This window comes from Metopolophium dirhodum, chromosome 1 (genome assembly GCF_019925205.1).
Source record: "Metopolophium dirhodum isolate CAU chromosome 1, ASM1992520v1, whole genome shotgun sequence".
In the NCBI taxonomy this organism is placed as follows: Eukaryota; Metazoa; Arthropoda; class Insecta; order Hemiptera; family Aphididae; genus Metopolophium; species Metopolophium dirhodum.
In genome coordinates this window covers 70,711,747-70,736,665 of record NC_083560.1, presented here as the reverse complement: position 1 = coordinate 70,736,665, position 24,919 = coordinate 70,711,747, and the positions used below count along the sequence as shown (strand labels likewise).

At 27.5% G+C, this 24,919-nt stretch overlaps 1 protein-coding gene across 2 annotated transcripts; it reads right to left on the bottom strand.

Annotated features, from left to right (window-relative positions):
* Positions 1 to 877: 877 nt before the first annotated feature.
* LOC132934228 (solute carrier family 66 member 2) lies at positions 878 to 19,444 on the bottom strand. 2 transcript variants are annotated; one of them, XM_061000509.1, is made up of 5 exons: positions 19,191 to 19,444; positions 8,424 to 8,682; positions 8,222 to 8,358; positions 7,908 to 8,124; positions 878 to 6,746 (listed from the first exon to the last, which is right to left on the bottom strand). In XM_061000509.1, exons 2-5 carry the CDS (start codon positions 8,624 to 8,626, stop codon positions 6,563 to 6,565), a joined length of 741 nt encoding a protein of 246 aa, XP_060856492.1. In that variant the 5' UTR covers positions 8,627 to 8,682; positions 19,191 to 19,444; the 3' UTR covers positions 878 to 6,562. The 2 variants fall into 2 exon arrangements, with proteins under 2 accessions (XP_060856492.1, XP_060856491.1); XM_061000508.1 differs by lacking the exon at positions 19,191 to 19,444 and adding an exon at positions 15,281 to 16,874.
* Positions 19,445 to 24,919: the final 5,475 nt, after the last annotated feature.

The window sequence follows — 24,919 nt, the reverse complement described above, 5'->3', positions numbered from 1 at the left end:
AATACGTGACATGAGTGCATTATTACAATGTTTTTGTTTCATATAAAATTATAAAATATATCTTATATTGTAAGAGATAAACCTATCTTATCTTTATTACACCGATGACAATGTGGAATTCGATACTATTAAGTATCTAAACCTAATAATTTTATTATGAATATTTATTTATCAGTTTTTCTCGTTCATTTGAATTGTACAAGCATACAGCACTGAAATTGGCAGTCGTATATTACTACCAATAAGTGCAGTTTATCAGTTTTATACCTACATAATTTACGATTAATACGTGATATTTTTTCAAATTATCTTAAAGACATTTAAGTTTAAATGGAACGTTGGTTAAATTTAAAAAGGAAGAATTCTGACGTTGATGATGAAATAAAATTAATAATAATTTTGGTTATGATAACTTGATGTTTTGTAAAAAAATCTTTCATCGGGGGTCCGTGTTCTACAAAAGGTTAAGAACCGCTGATCTACACAATACTGATTCTGATTCGTTGACTCTTTTTGATTTTGGTCATTTATTTTCTAATTGTTTATCATAATAATCTAATTTTTTACACAGTATCAAACATCTTGGTAAATGTTTGTGTATAACAAAATACTAAGGCAGATTATGACTTAAAAATATTGTAACTTGAAAAAAACTTTTTTTTAACTGAGTTAAGTTAATTTCATTTTCTATCTTAACTTTAAACTTATCAAGTTAAATTTTTTTTTGTTATCTTTTAACTTAACTTGCCCACCTTTGTTCGTATGGATGCGGTATACCTATACCTATTGTATAAAATAAGGTTTATCATTTATACATCATAGTACCTATTGTATGTATATAACGGGGCGAAGGGCAAATAAAATAACACAGTACGCAATTAGCGGTGTAATAACGACAATTTTATTGAAATAAAAATAAAATTTCAGTTTTTTTTAATAACACATACTAAACGGTATATAGTCAATACACATGTAATACTAACAATAAACAGAACAATAAACAATATTAGTGTAGGTAGGTACATCGTAATACAATACAAAAACGTGTCAACTAACACAATAATATGACGTAATAATAATATATATTCATTAATATGCATATATATGTATGTGCGTGTACAAAACTATGGGATACCTATATTAATATATTATTATCGAGATCTATTCGGTAGGTAGGTATATAATCAAGCAGTTGCAGCAGTTAACTGGTGTGGTGGACAATACATATATCATTATTATTTATTACACAATATTATCGTACAAGCGGATGGACAATTCCTATCTCTCTGATTTAAATTTTTCATACAACACCATTGTCATTATAGGTACTCATCGACACGCGACCGCGTTACACCGCTTCATACACTGAGAACGAACGGGCGATGTCCGGTAGACACGAATAGAACTAAATCGGTCATCATCACGGGCGCGACGGCGTGATCGGTATCGTTCATCAACCGCAAAAGTCCAAGCGAGTAGACGACGTATTCAACGGAGTAGGAAAAAAAACGCGAATGAAAAACTACCGATTTATCAAGCGAGCTACGTCCCCTTCTACGGGGACAAGTCTATACATAATTATATCGATTAGAAAAAAAAGCGACGCGTCAACAGATTCCAAGCACAATATAATATAAAAACGTTAAATTAGAATTGGTAGATATTAGTATTACCTGTGCGTAATACGGTATACCTATGTGTAGTGATGGGATTGAGGAGTAAATGATGATGGTGATGATATTTAAAAGTTTAAGCTTCAGTCATCACACGTGCACGAATTGACCGTAAAAGTGGACATGTATATAATTGTACACATGAGTACATGACTATTAAAGATATATAATATTATAATACGGTCGTTGTGAACACTCGAATACAGAAATATAAACAAAATATATTGTTAAAACTATATACCTAAAACAAAACATAATAATAACGACCAAATAATATATACAGGCGGTTATAGAATATTTCTTATAACTAGGGAGTTTCTACTAACAAACACACACGCATACCTACTATTTGTGTAAACGTTTTACAAATTTATCTGTGGCCCGCTACACGTTATATATAATATATAAGTGTGTGTGTGTGGTGTGAGGGGGGTAGTAAGTAATAAGGTCTCCAAAAAAAAGAGTGGACGGTTTCTAAATAAAAATATATTGCAGCATTAGACGTGCGTGCGTGTTCTCGCACATTTTTGTACTTGGGTGTTTCACATGATATGAAATCGGACCAGCCCCTATTTTAATGTGCAGTACGACAAATAATATAATATTATGTGCAGTACGAAAATGCAAATGTATATAATTGTAGGTACGAGTTTTAAAAACGATGCAGCTCATGTAATGCGTTCAAATGTTTGATTATTTTTTTTTTACAACTTTTTACACCTACGCAAATTTTGAGCTTGACATCAGCGTGTGCAGTATTATAGGTACGAGTTTTTTTTTTAAACAAGAGCTGGACATTGCTATATACCTACAATTATCATTAGGTACATATTATATTAATCATAGTTTCGTGACTATAGTGAGATTAGTCGCTCTTAACGCACTATGAGTTGGGGTTTTTAGTGGGGGGGGGGGGGGGGAGTGTGGTTGTGCGGTTGCCGCGAGAACACGTAGAACGGTAATGCTCAACTATCGAACGAAAATTTCCGTAAAAACTACCTACATCATAATAACTCATAATGTTTTAATATAATATATTATTATGTTTACATAAGTGTTGGAACACATACGACGTCAATGCGGGCAGAATCAATATGCTGTGCACACAACACACAAACGCAAACACTACCGATCAAAAAACTTATACTGATAAATAATAATTTGAAACGAAATATTATGTCAATATACTTTTATTACTCTGAGCACGACGACCGTGCGAAATTGTATAGTAATATTTGAACGCTCCGAAAATGGGATGACGATAGGGGTGGATGGCAGTGCGAGGGGAGCGGGACATTATACTGCAGTAAACACGTATAAACACACATGAAACTGATGCCGAGAAGGGAAATCTAATGTATATGGTTATACATGATGTATTGATGCATTAGGACATTAACCTAATGTCATTAGGTTTGCTGTAACGAGCGTGTGCTTACTGCTTTTCCATCGCGGGGGTAGGTACCTTAGTATATACTTATTATATACCTAACACACAAGACGTGTCTCGTAAATAGCGCATAGGTAATGGCATAGAAACTCAAGTTACCACAACTTATCAAACTACTAAAAAAAAAGATACCAGAGGTTTCTAACAGGGACTCAAAAGCGAGATGGACCACAGCATTAATTGAATTACTACAGTATACGGAATAATATATACATATATGGTTACCTACGTAATAAAAATGACGAGCTGAATTAGATACTTCTCGCAGAATGTTATGCTAAAACTCAAAAGTCAAAACGTAATAATATGGTTTAAAGTGCCTGTCAATGGTGACCTGGCGGATATTGTTGAAAATATCAGTTATACATGAATCAGAATAGGACGGATTTTGTTATTATTCATATTGTTGTTACTTGTTAGTTGTTATTGTTACCTACTGAAAATGAGGGCAAATGTCAATAGTTTATAGAAAAATTCGTTTCAACGCGATTGTAAGCTGTTGCAAATACCAAAGACAGACAGTCTTAATACAGATTTTTACATGATTTTATAATTGATATAATTAATTATAAACAAAAATTTATTGGTGTCATGAAGTTTAGTTTTCTGGAGAAATATCCATTAAATTATAATCACAATATTATACTACTTAACATGTTTCTATTGTACACATTCAGTATAGCATTGTGAAGCAAATTATACACACATTATTATAAGTAAATTTGACCTAAATTTTAATGATTTTGATAAGGAAACCATTAAAACCTAAACAATAGAAAATTTTAAATAATTAATGGGTTTGAAATTTGAATTACCATCAAAAGTACATTTAAGATACAAAATTATAAATTTATCTATTAAGCAGAGAATAACAAAAAAAATATATATATTATTATTTTTGGTTTGAAGCCACTGCCTCCAATACAATAATATAACATTAGTACTAATAATTAAATAACATACAATTTACAATTCACATTTCATTAACATCTAATTCTTCATTATGCTAAGTTAAAATCGAATAATTGGAACAATGTTTTTGAGAATAGTTATAAATTGGAAAATGAAGCATGAGATTCATTTAAACTTTTGGGACAATGAGACACTGATTTGTAATAACGCATTATTATTAAATAACTTTAAAAAAAAATAAATAATAGTAGTATTTAAATATTAAAATACTATTTCAAAATATTTGAAGTTGAATAATTAAATGGTGAAATATATGATATTCAAGTGTTGAATAAAACATACAATTAAATACAACAAAAGTTCATAATTAATGTGTGACCAAGAGAGAATAATAAAATGTAAAAATGTATGTGCAGTTTGAAAGTAATCATGTGAGAAAATAAGGGAAGACTTAGTGGTCAGATATCAGCCGATTTCAAAAAAAATAGTTAATAATGTGACATATTATAGTGTAAAAGTATAGTCAACAGTAAATAAAGTAATTTTTAATAAAAACAAATTCTAATTAATCGAGCATCAAGTTCAACAGGACAATTTTGTATGAATAATAAAAGGAGGCTGTTTAATAATTTATAAATATAATCTATTATTACTTTAAAAGACGACACAGCCGTTTGATGAAAAAAAAAAAAATATACAAATAATTCAATTTTGTGACATTACCAGAAATGCATTCAGAGATATCCATAATTTCAGAATTGTTATAGTTTAAAAATTGAGGTTTTTTTTTCAAAAGTATTGAAAAAAGTATTGTGCGTCAATATTGTAATGAAAAACATAAGGAACGTGAATCTACTATAACACGCAATAAAGCGCCATAATTTCTGAAATAAGGACATGTCTAAATACATTTTTGGACTTAATTACAATTAGATATATAATAAGCAATTAATTACATACTACATATACAAATTATTTTCATAAAATATTTATACCCATTACTAAACAAAAAACATTTAAGGTTTAAATATTAATAATGACTCGAAAGCTATCACAAATGTTTGACATTATAGGTATTCTATATAGTAAATATAGGTATTTTAAAAATAGCTCAGTAACTTAAAATACAGGCACCAACATCTCAACTATTTAATTAAGATTATAATTTATAATATTATTAGTTTCACAAATTTTAAATTGTAATAAACAAATACTTATTAATTACAATTAATCATTAATATATAAATTATAAATGCATAAATATTTAATATTCTCTCATATTTTATATTATTAATTATTATATTAATGATTAACTTTGTTCAAATACTTCTCCGCCTTACAAGTTAAAATATTATTAAGTTATATGAACACTAATATTAATAATATTTGAATAAATTTACCAAATACAATAAATTTAATTTGCAAAATGTCTACATAAAATTATTACTTTTCAATTATTATTCCTATTTTATTTTTTATTTTTTACAAAAGTCATAGAATGATGTTAAAAATAAATGTCCAACCAAATATTGTAACTTTCGTTGCTTTTAAACCAGTTATTAATAAAATAAAAATATTTTTTGGATTTTTTTTTATATTTAATATTATTACCTAAGTAGGTATAATACAAATTTAAGTTGTATAATGTAAGAATATTGGAATTAAGTAAATGTTATATGAATATTTTTTATTGAAATCTATGTTCAAATCAATGTTATTAAAATTAAATGCAAATATAGTTAAATAGTTATTTAAAATATTACAATTTATTTGTGCACTTGGAAGACTATATAAAAAGATGCTGAGTACAGAGTATGACTAATTATTTTTATACAAAAAGATTATTCAAAGACGGAGAAGTACAATTGAAAAAATCTGTCATTTGTTATTTTTTTTTTGTTTTAACAATTATATATCATATAATATAAGGAAGTAAATAATAACATAGAAACAATATAAAGTATCAACAAATTATTTACAGTAACTAATAAATTGATATACTAATATTTTATAGGGTAGTAAAGTCAAGAATGTGACCGAGTAATGGGCCCTAAACACAACAAAATATATATTGATCTAGTCTCTAGTTTACTCAGTGTAGGCACAATACAAATTTCTGTCTATTTAACAATAACTATTTTGAAGGTACATGCTCTAAAATCTATAAAATAACATGTGGTGATATATATGTTGTTTCAATTACATTTGTGCAACAAATTATTGGTTGAGAAATTCTCATAAAATCGAATCATACAAATATTTTTAATAATATATTCTTATTTTTAACAGTCTATAGCAAATACAATTGATGGAGATTGATGCATTTAATAAAGTTTAATAAAATATTGATGATCAACTAACTGATACAGTAAAATTAAATAAATAAATAAATAAAATTCACTAAATAAACAAACATTAACAAACTACAATCAACGTCTAATTTGAGATTAGAAGATCTAACAATGATAATAACAATCTTAGCTTGGACAATTTAAAAAATATTATATCGAGATATTTAATTTACACATCAGTCTATTCGAGGAATTTTATAGGGTGGTTCATTACGGTACCAGACTACTTGACCAAGTATTGTCAGATCTATCATAACCTGAAGTGTACCACACATCCAGAATTGTAGAGGCGCTTTTCGACTTACAAAGTAACATGTCTTAAATGCATCTCCAGTTGTCCAAAGTAACACCATTGTAACACTATTAAACAAAACTTGAAGTTATTTCTAAGATTCTTGGCCATTAACAAATATATATGAAATATATAAAATGTATAATATAATATTATTTGGTTTTAATAATTACACCTCTATAATAATATATTCTATAAGAATAATATACCTATTATAATTTATAAATATTCTATATTAATACAATTGAAGATGGGAATTAGTTTAATTGGCTATTCAAAATGAGATTCAGGTTTTCTAGTTTTAATAGAATTCAAAAATAAAATACTAATACATTACCTAGCTAAAGTCGACCATGAAGATGAAAACTAAGGAACTTCCATATCGGTTAATAAAAATTGTGTAAGTACATATCGGTCTGTATGAAATAAGATTCAATAAGCCTGGAGATAAATTGCATTACACAAATGGGAGTTTATTTTTATAGTTAATAATGATGTTGTTCAAAATATTATTGTACTATTGTCATGATTACAAAAAACAAATATTTATTACATTAAAATGGTCAACAGTATACAGTAATAATATAATATAATATAATAATATATAATACTGTAATGGAAATTATTATAATTTATTTATCTTTTTGAATAATCAAACAAAATTAATGAATTTTTTTGTGATATTACTATATTTGATTATAAAAACTATTTTTAAGACACATTATTTGCAATGCCCAAAATACATTAAATAATATACTATTAATGTGTAATGTAATTTATAATGTGATATGTGACTGGAGTATACCTAGTGGTAGTTTGCAATCCTTTTTTCACAAACAGATATAAGTGGCATTTTATTTGAAAGTGCAGTATCCTTAGTTTAAATCTTCATGGATCAAATTAAAATAATTTAATTAACTTATAGTTTTCCTATGCTAATAATTATGAGAACTATATTATATGGATGACAATTAAAATATTTTTAAAGCCTTTATTATATTGATTGAAATAATAAATATTTAGGTACCTAAATTCATACAACACCTTAGATTATAAGAATTTTGAGATCTCCTTATAGCAAGATAAGAGATAAGTGTTTCATAATTTAAAAATAAAAATCATTTTTACTATAGGCATCTGTAATAATTTTAATTTAATACTTTTATTAAGTAGGTACACAAAGTGAGAAAATAGAATGTCATAATTTAAATCTAAATATTAATAAATACCTCATTCCTTCCGTAGAACGATTTCTTAAGTTTTTGACTAGTTGAGGAACACCCAACATGGCTTCAGTTAGGAGAGCAAGAAATCCGATTATTTCAATGAATATAACATTATGCAGAAATATGAATGTTATAATGGAAAGACAAATACTCATAGCGATTAAAAAATCTATATAAGATTGAAAGTCTGTCCATTGCCAAAAGTAATGCCAGTCAAAATCTATAAAGAATTATAAAAATAATTAATTACTTTATCTGAATATCAAATAATTTATAAAAAAATGAAAAAGGCTAAAAACATATTATACAAAGTATACCAGTAAAATATCTGTCTGGTCCTCTGATTAACTGTGTTTTGTTGCGAACTTTTACACACAAGTGTATCATAAGTAACATCATAATATTCATAACAATACTTTGGAATAGTAATGGAAGCTCATAACGTTTACCAAACCTATAATTAAGTTATATAATTTTAAATAAATGTTTTCAAATAATTACTAAGCAATTAACACTTACCAAAATAATATTCTCAAAGTGTTCGCAACTAAAAGTGCAAGGCATACATACATTGAGAAGCCTTCCGCATCTTGTTTGATGTATATTTCTCGATATTGTGGAATGTATGGAACTACTCCTCCAAATACCATGATTGTTGAACAACACCATCGTGTTACTTTTCGAATGGTAATGTCTCTTACTTCTTCCACAACTGGTTCCATATTGATGGGTCAAATTATTCACTTTATATTTGGAATTCACCTTGAGGATTTCCATACTATTGAATACAATTAATTATTAGTGATAAAATTAAGATTTTTCGAAGTATATAATATTAAGAGGATATCATCGCATTATTTGTTTTTCTTCTGACGCACATGCAACATAGCAAATTTGCATTCTGCAGAACCATCCTAGTTTTTTGAAGCTAGAACCAAGAGAGAATCAACCTATTATCAAATTTAAAGTATGAAAAATAGATTTAAAATTTAAATATTGTAAACAATTTAATGTACAGGCACAGATAAAAAATTATATTTGTTCTTAACTGTATATTTGAAAATAGGTCAATTCACTCTAATACTAATGCTTATATCACAAGGTTGGTTTTACTGAACATAAATTTGCTATTTGCGTGAGTCAAAAAAAGAAAACAAATAGTAGGTAGTGATATCCTTTTAACACAGTTTCTTAAGATTTGTATTAAACTTAAGAATAAATTTAAATAATTTGTTAAACTAAGAAATACCTACATTGTGTTCACAATTTAAAATAATGTAAAACTCTTTCACATTACTAAAAACACATAATTATTTTATAATACGGACAAAATAACAGACACTCATTAAAATGCTTAAGAACTTGCTGTTTGATTTTCTACTTAACTATGGAATGATCTGAATAATCTGGTTATGCCTAATGCAATTAATAATTCAAATTTTTAGAATTTACTATTAAATATTTATAGTCTCATAGACACAGATCTTTCTTAGAAAATCAAGTAGAAAATATTTTAATAGAAGAAACTATGGAAGCTTGATAATTGTACCACTTGTCATATTATAACATAGTGTTAATTTTATATTTATGCATACATATGCATTGTATAAATAATAAAAGATGAATATACTATATTATTAAGACTGATTTAAATATATACTTAGATGATTCACTTTTAATTATTAATTTTAGTATTGAAAAATACAGAATACATTTAATAATGACAACTAGTACAATGTGTTTTAGCAAAACAATCAGAAAAATATATATTGACAAATTACTAGTCATATAGTTAAGATAAAATTGTATCATAGATTAATAATGCAATTACATATAATTTACATTACAGTAAGTATATGAATATTAACTTCATTATTCACAATCAAGTTATTCAGGGGAAAATTAAGAAGACAAATATATTTAATAAAGGAAAAAATCAAAAACATTTTTAAAACCCAAATCAAACAGTTGATTTAAAATTATTACAAAAACCGTTGTTTGTTTAATATAGTTTATAAAAAACTATCCTTGAAAATATTGTTTAAACTATATAATATATACAAAGTATTATACTGGTTGAAAAATGATCAAACTCGATAATTAATAAAATACTAGTCAATTAAATACAAGGACAAAATATTAGTCAATATTGTGCTGAGAAAATATTAAGGAGTAAATTTAATAGTTTTAATAGTCAATCTGTGAAAATTAATTAACAATCTGTGATTGATGTTTTGTGTTACCTGATCAACTAAATAGAAATAAGAACACAACCAACTAAATCCTATAGAGCACTAAACATAGGTACTAAAATAATTTATTACAAAAAAAAATAAATTAAAAAAATATTAATAAATATTCTTATATTCAGGCATATAAATTATTTTTATTAACTGTTATAATAATAACAATGTTCAAAAAAAAATTATAAACTCTTTAGTTAATTTCTGAATATAACATACCAGATAAGTATTCTTATAATTTTATTGTATTATTAGCAAGAAACTATTAGCCTTTTGATTAAAATAAATGTAAAAATCTTTGTGAAACCTATTGTGATTTATAGTGAATTTATGATAGGTAAGGAAGATGGTGATCTAAAAAACATTGAATAATTACTCAGTATTTTTTAAAAATATTCTACAAAAAAGTCAATATACCAAAAAACAAAAAAATTATTCATTTTATTTTATAAATCAATACTCTTTACATTAAATAGGTAGTAATATACAAAAAATGAATAATATAATACCATTTTTACGAAAAAGTTTTATTTTGTAAAATAAATAGTTTTAAAATTGAATTGAAATAATTTGAATGTAAAATTCAATATAAATCATAAAATAAATTTGTTTTGAATAGTTTAATTAAAAATGTCCTAAAATTACAAAAAATTCTAAATAAAAATTAGTTATTTATTTTTTTATGATATTAAAACACATTTTTGCTTGGGAAGCATTGTTTAAGATATAAAAATTTAAAAAATAATGAAAAAGTATTAACCACAGTCAATTGTTTAAAAAATATTGACAAGATTTTCTTTTGAAGTAATTTTATAATATATTAAATAAAAAATATAATTTATATGATTATATCTCAAATAACAGCAAATTATAAAAAAAATTTATATTAATTCATTAATAGGGGTTTCAACTTTGAGGATGTGCTAAAAAATCAATTTTAAGCACAAAGTTCAAGCGTTCCGAAATATTACACATCATTACAAGATTACATATACTTTGCTCTTTGTCTCTAACCTGACCATCTATAAAGATCTTGTTCACATATTTCTACTTAAATACACTCTAAAAAAATGAATGAAAAGATTAAAATATAATACCCAACTTGAATTTATATTTAAAACTAGTGTATTTTTAGTTATATAAGTACAATATTAAGTTGTATAATTAAATTGAAACAATATATTTTATTGGGTATTCCAAATTTCAGTCTCAATATATTCTTTAGAAGTTACAGTTTTTCAGCCTTACCTATAAGTAATTCACTTTTAAAATAAAAAGCTAGGTTTTCAAAATACAAAATTATTTTTCTCTTTAATTTTGATAAAAAGTTTTGTCCTAAAACTGCTTTGAAGTGATTTATTTTTAATTTAAGCAAAGACGTTTTTGGTACTTAAAAAAAAATACTTATCCTAATTTTGGATTAAGATTTCAGAATGAAGTAAGGTTTTGGTTTAGTAAAAATTTAATATTTTTTCCAGAAACCTTGGAATATCATATAGCACCAGCAGATAGAAAAAAATCAACATCACACAATAGTAAAATTTCAACTTTCAAGGTCACTTAAAGCAAGTAGGTACATTATTTTATTTTTATGTAATATAATTAAGAAATTATGTATGTATATATTTATTCATTATTGACATTTAACTTTAAAGCTCATAATTTATGAGTCGTTAACAATTGATTTGGGAATGAAATTTATACTGAATTATATTTAAAATATTAATTAAAACTAATTCTTTAATTTTTAATAATTTATTCATGTGATAATTAACTTTTTATTGTAATTATTAATATATTTATAATAATTATGTAATTACTAATTTTTGAATACAAATTAAATTAATATCTAAATTAAAAAAACAAAAAGAAAGACTATCCAGTTATAGAACCTTTTACAGCCTATGGTTATCAGAAGTCAGAACTGAATTTATTAGAGTAAGAATAAATCTTCAATATCTTCTTCTACAAACTAGCAAATTTTATTAATTAACACTAGAACAGTAACAAAACTATAAAATACATATTAGTACATAGTCAGGGTTGTGAATAATTGAGACAATAGTAATTACTAGTAAGTAAATCAACAATAGAAAAACAAAATTATTGTGAATCGAATTACGAAGAGGTATATAGTCAAATATACTAGATTTTTCGTTATAGTCAGTCTTTATAGCGCAGGCACACCATGTTTGGGTTCAAATATGTTTGTCCGGGTGTATATCGATGGTAACAATTGTTACTTGTCACTATAACATAATGTATTGATGTGTTTTTGCTTTTTAATTTGGTTGACAATTATTTTTGATAGTAGAAAAATCTCAAAATGTTTCATGCATCTCTTTAATATAGAGATATAAGATATTCCTACAGTAAAGGTACCTTAAGAAATTAATTTTTAATACCCAAATATGAAACACAACAAAATCAACACGAAAAATAATCAATATATTATTATTATATTATTCATTACGTGTTGATGTGCTGTAGTAGCCTCTAGAAAGTTGACCCAACTTGCATTTATGTAATAGACTTAATCAAATATTTATATTTGTATTTTTTTTGCATTAATTTACATTTATATATTAAAATAATTATATATTTTATATATTATAATGTATATAAAATATACATTTTAATTTTTTTAATTAATAACCTTAGAAAATTAATTTGTGGTTTACTGTTTTTACTGTTTATTGTTTATTACTATACAAATTGTTTAGTCTACTTGGGTAAGTCTTAATACAAAAAACATTACTATTTATACAATATAATTGTTTTAATTTATTTATTTAATAATTATTTTTCCTCAGATTACTACCTATTTGATTGCTTAGTACTCACAGTATATTATAAACTCAATTTAAAATTAATATTTGATTAGTTAGGTATAACATTTAATTTTGAATTCAAATTTAATAACAAATTTACAAATGAAAAAAAAATATAGGAGTATTGGAGTTATTTAATTTTTTGGATTATTACCAAGGTATTATTAGGTATAAAATGCATAGTAAATGGTTCACCCATCATCATAGTTTTAAAAATTGTTATCTTTACGAGTTCATACAAATCACTTATAGTTCTTATTACATACAACAAATATTCATAAAAATCACTGTTACCTTATCTTTTTGTTTAAGTAAAATAAGTCTCATTAAATTTGTTTACAGATACTTATGTGTTTAACCATCAAACAAAGTTGTATATATTACACAATATATATAAACCATAAGTACATAATAATACATTTATCGTACAAGTATTAACACAACTATGTAATCCTATCTAGTCACACAATGGACTGTTGTGGGTTTAATTAATAAAAAAATATATTATAATTCTGTTTAAAAAATTATATTAATAAGCTAATAATTCTAGGCTATGGAGCAACCAGTGGGCGGTTTGTAACCCTCCATAAAATGTTTTTTTTTTAAATACAAATTATCAATTTTTGAGTTACACAATACAATGTGATGATATCTGACAAATGACTGTTGTTTAGTTGTTAAATCTATATAACGATATTTCATAATGTGCATACATGTATGAATGAGCTATTACAAAATGTCTTTGTATATCGTATATTATTTTTGAATATTTGAATATGGCTTATAATATAAGTTTGTACTCTAAATAACCATACAAAAATAAATCCTAGTTGGGTCACTAATAGATAGGTAATTACAGAGATATGTAGTTAATAGTAAAGTATTAAATAAAAGGTAGTTAACAGCATTTTATATTAAATAAAATATATAAGGTGTTAACAAAATGTTGTACCTATTGTTTAGTTAGTATAATATGGGTAGTATATAATTAGGCGGATAGATTTTAGGAACAATATTTTATCAACAATAATAATATGTTTTCAATCAAATTCAAATTTGAATTCAATGGTTTTTCTCAAATATTAAAATATGTATTTATAATCTAATTTAATTCTTATGAATTTATTAATCGTAATTTCATTTTTGAAGGAGTAATTTAAATTTATATTGAATATAATTATTAGTTTTGATAAAACTGTACTAGGTAATCGATACAATTAGTATTATTTATTCACAATAAAATTATTTAAATATGAAATATGAGATATTTACTCCAAACCATTGATTATTTCCAACAAATAATAGATTTTACAAGAATTTAAAAAGAAATAACAGTAATGGTATAAACATTTTAAGAAAAAAAAATTATTAAATTAAAAAAAAAAGAGTTAATTTTATAGTTAAAATAAGTTTAATATGTACCTAATAAATAATAATGAAGTTAGTAAATTTTATTGAAATTAAAACTGAATAGTATGGTACCTAATAAATTATTATAACTAATACATTTGAAATAATTATTGAAATAAATAAACAAATGATTTTACACTATTATAATACCCCCTTGTATTTTTATTTAAATTTAAGTTTTTGAGTTAATTATTAAATATAAGATTTAACTACCTATTTGAGAAGTTTTTTTTTTTGCAGTGTTCTATTGTAGATCATTAACATATTATTTACTTATTTAATTCATTCTGCATAGTGTACCTAAAATCTACATATTATAAACAATTTATTCTTATCAATAGCAGTTTAATAGCAGAAACATAGATATTGTATACGTACCAAACTTACACTAAAGTAGATATAGGTATGTAATTAAAGTAATTAAGGTCTATATGATATCTACATAGTTGAGTGCAAATAAATCTTAATTTTCAAAACAGACTAAAATTTGAAATTAAATTGAAGGCACCTACACAGAAGTGTAAAATGCTTTTCTTTTAGATCTATAGAATTTAAAGGAGACTTAATTTATAGGAGTTAGGTATGTAGGCAGGTACATCTATCTCCATTAACACTGAACGCTACCTATTTGAATTCTTACTTAAAAGGAAAGTAACTATTTTTTTTTTAGCTCTCAAATTCCTAGTAATATAAGATAAACATTCATTTAGAATGTTTGATTAATATTAAGTAGGTACATCAGCTGATGTCGTTACACCGACCACCAAGGACAGCGTTCGGGTGGTCGAACGGTGTACGTTCTAACAGACCCACGATAGATAGTCATCGCAAGTCATGGGTACACAATTTATAGATGTATGGGGATACACAACAACACGGGTTGGATAGTTACCTAGATTTCAAGGCATTGTGACGACGACGACGTTGCCCGAGTAGCCGTTGTGCGGACCAAGAAACTCACATCGTAAACTTAGTCGCGAGCAATATTATAGCAGTGGTCACGAAACTTGAAATTTTACGTGGTACTGTATCGACACACGACCGAGTAGGCGAACGACGAGCACGATAGCACGCCACAGCAGCAGTAGTAGCGACTAGCGTCTGAAACGGATTGCGATTGAGCAGCGCAATAGCATGCACCACACTGTAGAGTAGATGCCGATAGCGGTGAACGGCGTCGCCGTCGTGCGTTATCTGAGATTGCGGTGGCGGACGTGTGGACGTGAAGCGCAAACCGGACGACGACGGACCGACTGGTGCGCTGACGTTGGTCCAACTACTGTCTACCGCGAGTACTACCACGACAGCTATTGCCACTGATGCCGCTGTTGGCTGTAGCTGGCGTTCCTGCTGTTTTTGTAGCTGTACTTAGCGGCGGCGGCGCTCTTATTGTTCGATTCATTTGCGTGCCCGCACGAAACGCCAACAATGCTATTATTATTGTTTTACGTTTTCGACAATGAAACGCGATCGATGGTTTTTACAATTTTGACAAATCAAATAATGTTGATAGTGAAAATATAATAATATTAAAAAAAAACCCTCGGACGCGTTTATCGTCTAATAGTTGATGGGTCACGGAGTGGGTAAGGCGCGGGCGTCGGCGCGTGTACTGTGTAAAAGGCAGCCATAGATTAGTATATACAAGGCAGCGATGATTGAGTGAGAAAGACGCGGACAGCGACAAAGGCGGTGTTGGTGGGGCGTGTGGTGGGTCCAAGGGGAGAGACCGAGTCGGAAACATGGGAGAGCGGGTGTGCACGCGTGAGAGAGAGAGAGAAAGTGCGAGAGAGTTTTATTCGCGAAATATTTACGATAGAGCAAGGAGCGCGCATTTGCGGTGACGGGGTGTCGGGTGGTGAACGAAAAAGGTATAAAAATGTATATACTCTTTACTTTAGGCCTTTACAGAGAGACACGTCCGAAGGTCGTTGTGTAAACAGAGTCTATGCGTCATAATGTACAAAAAATGTGTTACAATAATAATATTGTTTCATAACTGTAGTCTGTAATAATAATATACGTCATGCGATGTACACACCCAAATACTGAAACATTTGTTTACCTGCCTAATATGATATAATGCCTATTTCAGCAGTTATTTACTGTAGGTCACAGGATTCACATATTACCTATATTACTAATACGACATACATAAAAAGTGCAGGCCACTGCAAAAATTTAAAATTATTTATTCGACACCGGTGTATAGTAGATAGCCAGACAGGTAGGTGCCAAATTGTCCTTGTAAAAATGAAATAAAATCAATCTAATGATTTTGAAGCCGTTAATTGTTCAATAAATAATATACGAGTAGGTGTGAGTGTGTGACAGTGATACGGTGGGTGGGGCATACCTGACCCCCTAAACCTAAAATAATAATATATATTTTACATGTCAAATTAATATTGTGTCCATGTTTACCTACATTCAATTATTATTTTAGATTTCGAGTGAAGGGATCTACTGGTTTTACAATGATATTTATTTCTAATTTATTAATAATCTGTGTACACATCTTTGGATAGATATATACTGATTCAAAAAGTTAATCTATATCTTTCTTTGGAAAGAAGGAAATTTAGTTTTTCAGTAATTTGGGAAACACTGTAGAAAATTGTACATTTTTTTACAAAGAGCTTTTATCTTAAACAATTAAGAATGACTGTAAAATTGAACTAAAAACGGTAAATTTGTCAAATCATTAATATGAATTTTAATTATTTAAAGTCGTAAATAAATAATGGTCTAGAGACTTGAAATTTAAACACTTATCAACAAATGAAGTACTTATTTTAAAATAGGAACATTAAATGTAATTTTAACGCATATTAAAAATAATGAACTAATGTAGTTAGAGTTAATATTTATATATCTCAAAACTTGGATAGAGAACAATTATTATATATTATAGTGAATCTTTTGGGCATTTTTTTTTTGATTTTATTGTATCTTAAATAGATTGTTCAAATTTTGAAGTGAACTAGACTTTAGATGTTTAGTTTGGTTCTAAAAGTTTAAAGTTTTTCGAATTGAACTTTTGAGACTTTGGTATAGGTACTTATGTTATTAAGGGGGGGGGGGGATAGATCTCCAAAAACTTTTTGTTTACTGCTAAAATGTTGATTCAAAGTATTGGTAATGACCATTCATGTTTGCTAAAAACGTATACGTACGTATAGGTACGTTTTACGTTTAACTAGTTTCAATTTTTTTTTTCAGGTTTTTTCCTATAAAACTTTTGTTTGATACTTTTATCTTACGACAAAATGAAAAATGAGATATTATAATAGTTTTGTGACCATTGACATCGAATAATATTTTACGCGTAACTATATTATAATATCGATGGGAATATTTTACACATTGTTTATAACGGCGTAATAATAGGTGTATACTGAAATTCAACTTGGTGATAATTTTTCCGAGCTAAAGCCTATTTTTCGTTTAATCTCCGATAAGACAACAACATTTCCAGAAAGAAACTATTTATTTTTGTATGTAATGATGTCCATATTAATATTTATTTATTATGTAGGTGCCTACCTACTATCGTTGATTATAAAATATACTACTTACTGTAGTATTTATAATCATTAATCAATGCTACTATATGTGGTTTGTAACGGACAACGGCCACCGCAGCATGAAACGTCCAATATAATATTATAATATTATAATATAACAATAACATTATACAAAAAAAAAGTACAAATAGGTACCAAATTACCTATAGATATCTTTTCTAACGGCCCAACACTTATAAGTTGGTACTGGCTCACTGTGCTATATAATAGAGGCACGCCGGGCCAGTCCTCTATTGTCGGTAAGTTTTGTTAACATATAGCAAAAAGTTCTATAAAAAGTAAAATATTGTAACGTTAATACAGGTGGGTATGTACTATGTAGGGGCAATAGCCCCTGACAAATCTATTTACTACCAAAAACTTAAGACCCCCTCCTCACCCCCCCCCCCCATAATATCTTACTGCAGGATATCCACCTAAGGATAAATTATTGGACTTGATCAAACCACGTCATATTTTATTATGTCATCCATGATTCATCATCGTGTGCTATACATTTGCATAATCATAAATCGATTCCTATTACATAATAGTATAATACATTAGGTAGGCATAATTGTATAAGTACCTACTATTATATTTTAGTTGTATTTTGATGAACTAATATTATAAAGTAAAGACCATAGAGCCAAGGTTTTGTGGTTGTTTAACACATTGCTGTTATATATATGTTTGTCGTTTGTGTTTAAATTATAGCTGTAGCTATAATATTATATTCTCATAAAAAGATAAAAATAATAACAATTTAACTCTTTTTACATAAAACAGAATTAGGTTCATACTAAAAAAAACCATTGTTGAGTATATTTTTACATTGGTGATATTATATTGTATAAATGTATAATCTATTACACGCGCGATGTTTAAGTACCTATAGAATAATAGTAAAATTATTAGTAATTATTATTGAACAGTGAACACTTCTATTGCGGAGACGTTTCCGACCATTCGAGACCAACCAGTATAAATACGCCTGCACTATAATAATGTGTCGTTGTGAATCATTATTATATATTTTTATGAGGTGCTGCGTATAATAATACTATAATAGTCCGAGACCGGCGGCAACAGAGGTACCCGCCAACTATTATATCGTTTTGATGTTCGTATTATTACATTGCAGCTGTGTACTTGATTAAATTACGACGTGCCGATGAGAATGATTTAAGGTGATAATATTTCACTATAAACGGTATGCGGATATTTAATACGTACCACTCGTACCAGCATTATAATACTTAGGTATTATTATAACGGTGTATTGCGATGGCAAATGACGGAGCTGTAGGACCGAGAGACCGTGGACTACGATGACGAGTTGATTCCACCAGGACGTGTCCGCAAAAGCCGATATTAAATATTCTACTGCCTGTATAGTAGGTATATTATTATAGTATATACCGTTGGCCGTTGCCGCCGCTGTTGCTGCTGCCGCCACGGTGCACGCGCTGTGGAAACGATTTCGAAAGAAAAAAAAATGAGTGAAAAACCACTCGTACATGCCTTTGTACCAACTACCTATACGTATAGTGTACCTATACACTATGCGTATATTATGTTACACATAAATGAGAGCAGTAATAATTATACGTTAAGTGCACGAAAATGGATAGGTTCTGACGACGCAATATATAAATATATAATATATTATCTACCTACCTACTATGTTTAATTATTACATTATTTTATTATAATTGTGCATATTATAGAGTAATTATATATTTTTATGGTAATTATTGTTATATTATGCTGATAGGTATATCGTATTTATATAATTTATATTCTCCTATTAAAACTAATAAACGCGTATAGTGTATATCATATACTATAATATTATGTACGATGTACCTACCATTATAATAATACCTACCTATCATAAATTATAATGACCACACGAATAATAGTGATGCCCGAAAACGTGTATTATAAATAATATTGAGTAGGTTTCTATGTGTTTATATTCAGATATATTATAATACACCTATTATACGGCTAAACATACCAAATATATCATATTCATATATATACAACACACACACAAATCAAAGTACACACTTGGGTCAAACGATGACCTTTTAAGTTTTGGGTGTAACCCTTGTACAGTTGTACTCCACTGACTAAATATATAGCAGCTAGGCAGCTATATTATATTATATGTACAGATAGCTTGTAAATATCGCTCATAAATGATAAAATGCGTAATATAAGTGTAAATGTGTAATCTTATATATACATAAATATTCTAATCTATATAATATTATATATACATATAAAATATATATATATTTAATACTAAATACAATGCGATTGAACAATAACACAACAATTAAAAACTAAATATACACGCATAGGTAAATAACAGTTATATACAGTAGGTACGTATATGGTAGGTACTATTTAGTAGTATATACTAAATTGTATTGGTAGTTTGTACGTTAGGTATATTATGTGCTGTGAACTAGTTTGTGAACAATAATATAATGTACATTTCGGAAATTGGAGCATACCTACCTGTAACCTGTATATTATATAAGTACAGAGTGATTCACCAAGCTTGCTCACCCACTTTTAATTTTCCAAACGATAACCACTATTTTTACTGTAAATTAAGTGGTGATTTTTGGAAATGTTGATGTATTTAACTTGAATTTCAAACGTGTAGCTTCTGAGTTATAGCTATACCTAAACTTGAGATAGGTTCCTACATAAAAATTGGTATACTTATAAATGTCAAAAATCAGAAGACGCTGCAGTATAATTGTATACATGCATACCTATACACGCCATGAATTCTTTGAAATACCTATCATAAAAAAATGTCAATGTTGCACGTTAGCAGAAATTACCCTGTACCTGTATAATATCCCTACATAGTATACACCTAATATATAATATTACATATAGTGAGAATACTGAATATCATATATTATATTTCACCCGCGTTCAGCGATTTATGCAGCATACCTAGGTATTATAATATTGTATCATTATTATGAACATCATTTACATTATAATTATGTGTGTGTGTGTGTACCTTTACTGTGTTGAGAAGTATTTATTTGAACACATGTGCAAACATACAATATACTACCCAGGACACGTATAAATATAACATATATGATATATGTATATATATGAGCGATACATTACTCGCCATTACGGTACATTATATTTAAAGTGTTTGTACTTTGTTTCCTCCTGTTTTCACGCACACAGCGTATTTTGTATTTGTTTTGTTATACACCTAAACATTTAAATTCGTATAGGTAGTACTGCAGATATGCCGTTATAAATTATAATATTATATAGGTACATAATATTAATATATTAGGTATTATTATACGTGTGTCGTGCAGTGTGAAATATCCGTGTATTGTAAATTGTAATTATACGTGTAATACTCTGCAGAGTATTTAAACTCCAATATATAAATACGATTACTTATATAATAATGAATAATATTATTACAGTAAATTGTATATAAGTAACGCTGAGCTGGGGCTTAAGCTTGAAACCGACTACCAATATAATAATAATAATAACAATAATAATATAATATGCACGCGTGGCTGTAAACGTAACGATGGTGATATACACATGATACCTATATCTACTTATATATTATATATTATACAATGTGGGATACGATGTGCTCACGAGCACCTCATCGCTCACGTATAACATCATTTCAGGGTTCTGCAAACATAAACCAAACACAGAATTTAATGAGTGATTGACCAACGAGGTGGACGGTTTGCGTATATATAGCGTACAGGACACAGGTACACGTCGAGATGTCCGGTCAGCAAACAGAGGGCGCTCCGGAAAGCTATTAAAACGCCTCCACTCGCGAATATAATATACATCCGATTCCACCACCCTTTGACCTATAAAATCGACCTGAGCCCGGAATAGAACCTTTATAAGATCTAAAAAGTGATACGAAGAAAACGTTTACTAAAAAATTATACATCCGTCCTCACATAATCGCTCATTCAGCCATGAAATATATTATAAATGAATAATAATTATGATATATACTCGTCACATGACATATTATTATTATTATACTTACATCGAATTATATAATATATACCGAGTAAAATAAATCGATATTCGTGTTACAATATTGTACACTTACACATATTAAACACATATGTACTTACAACATATAGTACACAACTGCCAGTTGTCCCCTTAAACCGATTTATCTTAAATGTACGAGTACATCCGTACAGGTATTATATTCAAATTATATACAGGGCATAGGCCATAACTACAAATAATATATATATCCACGTAAAAATTATAAATTATTATACATTTGTAGTTTGTACAATTGTACAATATGTTTGTATACTTATTAGTTATTACTTATTATACATGCACAACATTTGAGGTGATCGTAGGTTGGGGGGTCTAAACAAATATTATTGACATGTAGTTTTCGAAGATTAAAGTTAAGTGGTGCTAAAAGCAAATATACAAATTTAGATGGTTTATTTCTTACTAATTTTAGAATTCAATATACTAAGTAGGAAATAGGTAATAACTAATAGATATATCGAATATATTGTGTCTAATAACTTTTTTTAAATTTAAGAAGTTCTCCAAATAGTTCATACCTATACTCTATGTCTCTTAAGGCTAAGACTATAGATATGGGCTGTACAGTAGATATATATATGGATTAGATATTTCTCTAGAATATTAACAGATCACTTTTGAAAATGTTCAATAGATTTTGATAGATGAAAATTCGTTAATTTACCAATGAAAATCCAAAATCTTAAAAATTTTAAATTCAAAAGCTTATAAAAAAATTAATATTTGTTTACGGTAAAATTTTATCTTATTGTTTAAGGTAAGAAAATTAGTGGGAATGATTTATCAAAATTTCTAATGTTAGCTATGAAAGAAAAAACTTTTACGAATTCTTAACTGAAAAATAGTCTGACATGCAATGCTCGGAAATTTGATGAATTTTGTCAAAATTTGAACTTTAAATGCATATAAAAAATAATTGAGCCTATGTATCTGAACTTCCATTAATGAAGTTTATAAGGAACCTAGCATTAAATTGTCAAGCTTTTTTACTGAAAAGTTTTTATTGAGAACAGTTTAAAAAAATTTGAAAAAAATTTACATAATTAGGTAGGTATATAAGTATATTGGTATATAATAGTTCAAATTAAAAGCGTTCCTTACAAATAGTTACTGAAAACAAATATCAATAGAAAATATACTGGGCTGTATCAATGATTATCAACACACACATATACAATTAGGTATATATAGGTAGGTATTGATCGGTATTTCTCCTTTTGACACGTAATAAGAAAATATTTTTAATCGATAAACCATAAAACTGTTACATGATTTGAATGTATAATAATAATAGGTATTCATATTTTGTTTAAAAGTATAGGCACCTATCTATAAAATAGAAATATATTATAAATATTTTTACCATAATTATTGCGATTGCAAGAAAAAATTTTTTTTGATAAATTAACGCTAAAAACTAATAATTAATAATACACATGTGAACATGAAAAATTTTTTGATAATTTCGTTCTGACAAGAATAAGTTATCGTATGAATTCTTAACCTTTTATTGTGGTCAACTATACTTTGGATTCATTGGTTTGTTAGATAACGAGGTGACCGGTATATTATCTACTGACCGGTATTTATCAAACATTACCTATTCCTATATAGAGTATAAACTATAGAGGATTAAAGTAATAAAAAAGGGACTTAATGGTCCTATTGTATAAGTATATTTTATAATAACAGTTAAGGTACCTACGTAAACATTGTTTATGGTTTTTAATTTAGATGAGGTTAGAGTGGCACTATATGTCACTATATAATACATAAATATACTAGCTGATCCCGAACACTACGTTAAATGTATCAACTCTATATAACTCAAACTTTGTTCAATTCGTTATTTAATATTCGGTGTATGGTGTTCAAAATTTATCTTAACTTTTCCGTTGCCTGGAATAAAAATTCTGATTCACAGTAGTACATTATCAGGTAGGCAATCTACCTGCGGTAGATCGCGGACCCCGTGCTGTTTGTTCGTAAGTGTATGATTATAGTGTATAAATCTAAAGTATTAAAGTTATACCAAGTTTGTCGTTTTTACTTAATTCCACCTACAGTGGATTAATATAATCAATTTATACAAAATCCTATTCTAACCTAACCATACTAAAATTCGATGAATAAACTGAAAACAAATTTAACCCTTTGCAAATTGACCTATATTCTTCCTAGAGGTCCAATCTACCCACAAACATTAATTTATATATATAAATACACAGACTATAACTATACAGAGTACAGACTATACTCTGGAACTACTTATCAGATCTTCTTGTATATATTATAAATGCCTTGATTTTTTTTTTAAACGAAAGAGTATTTCACGGAGAAGGTTTATATAAAAGAAAATTTTAGGAAAATCCACCTGTGTATAATTTATTGGTTGCTATTGGTTAATCGGTCATATTTGTTGATTTGTATTATTGTCTATTGTCAATATACATATACGATCTGATAAGTAGTTCCAGAGTTTAGTCTGTATAGTTATAGTCAGTGTATTTATATAATAGTAAGTTAGTCGGTAGATTAGACCTCTGGGAAGAAGATAGGTTAATATTTACAAAGGGTTAAATTTGTTTTTTATTTCATTCATTGGATTTTAGTACGGTTAGGTTAGGATAGGATTTTATATAAATTGATTATATTAAGTAAAAACGACAAACTTGGTATAACTTTGATACTAGCTTTGGAGTTAAATCATACGAAAAATCATAACGATCGGTTCAGTAGTTTCCGAGAACATATAGGCCTCAAAGGTTTTCATTTTCACATTTATATATAAAGAAGATATGTGATTTGTCTACTTTTCGGGATAAGAATAACAATAT

Bases quoted from the DNA above. Each gene is read 5' to 3' on its own strand.
- LOC132934228 (XM_061000509.1), bottom strand. From the start codon at position 8,626: ATGGAACCAGTTGTGGAAGAAGTAAGAGACATTACCATTCGAAAAGTA. The intron at 8,359-8,423 runs GTAAGTGTTAAT...ACTTAATTATAG, and splicing joins ACTTTGAGAATATTATTTTG to GTTTGGTAAACGTTATGAGC. The intron at 8,125-8,221 runs GTATACTTTGTA...AATTCTTTATAG, and splicing joins ACCAGACAGATATTTTACTG to ATTTTGACTGGCATTACTTT.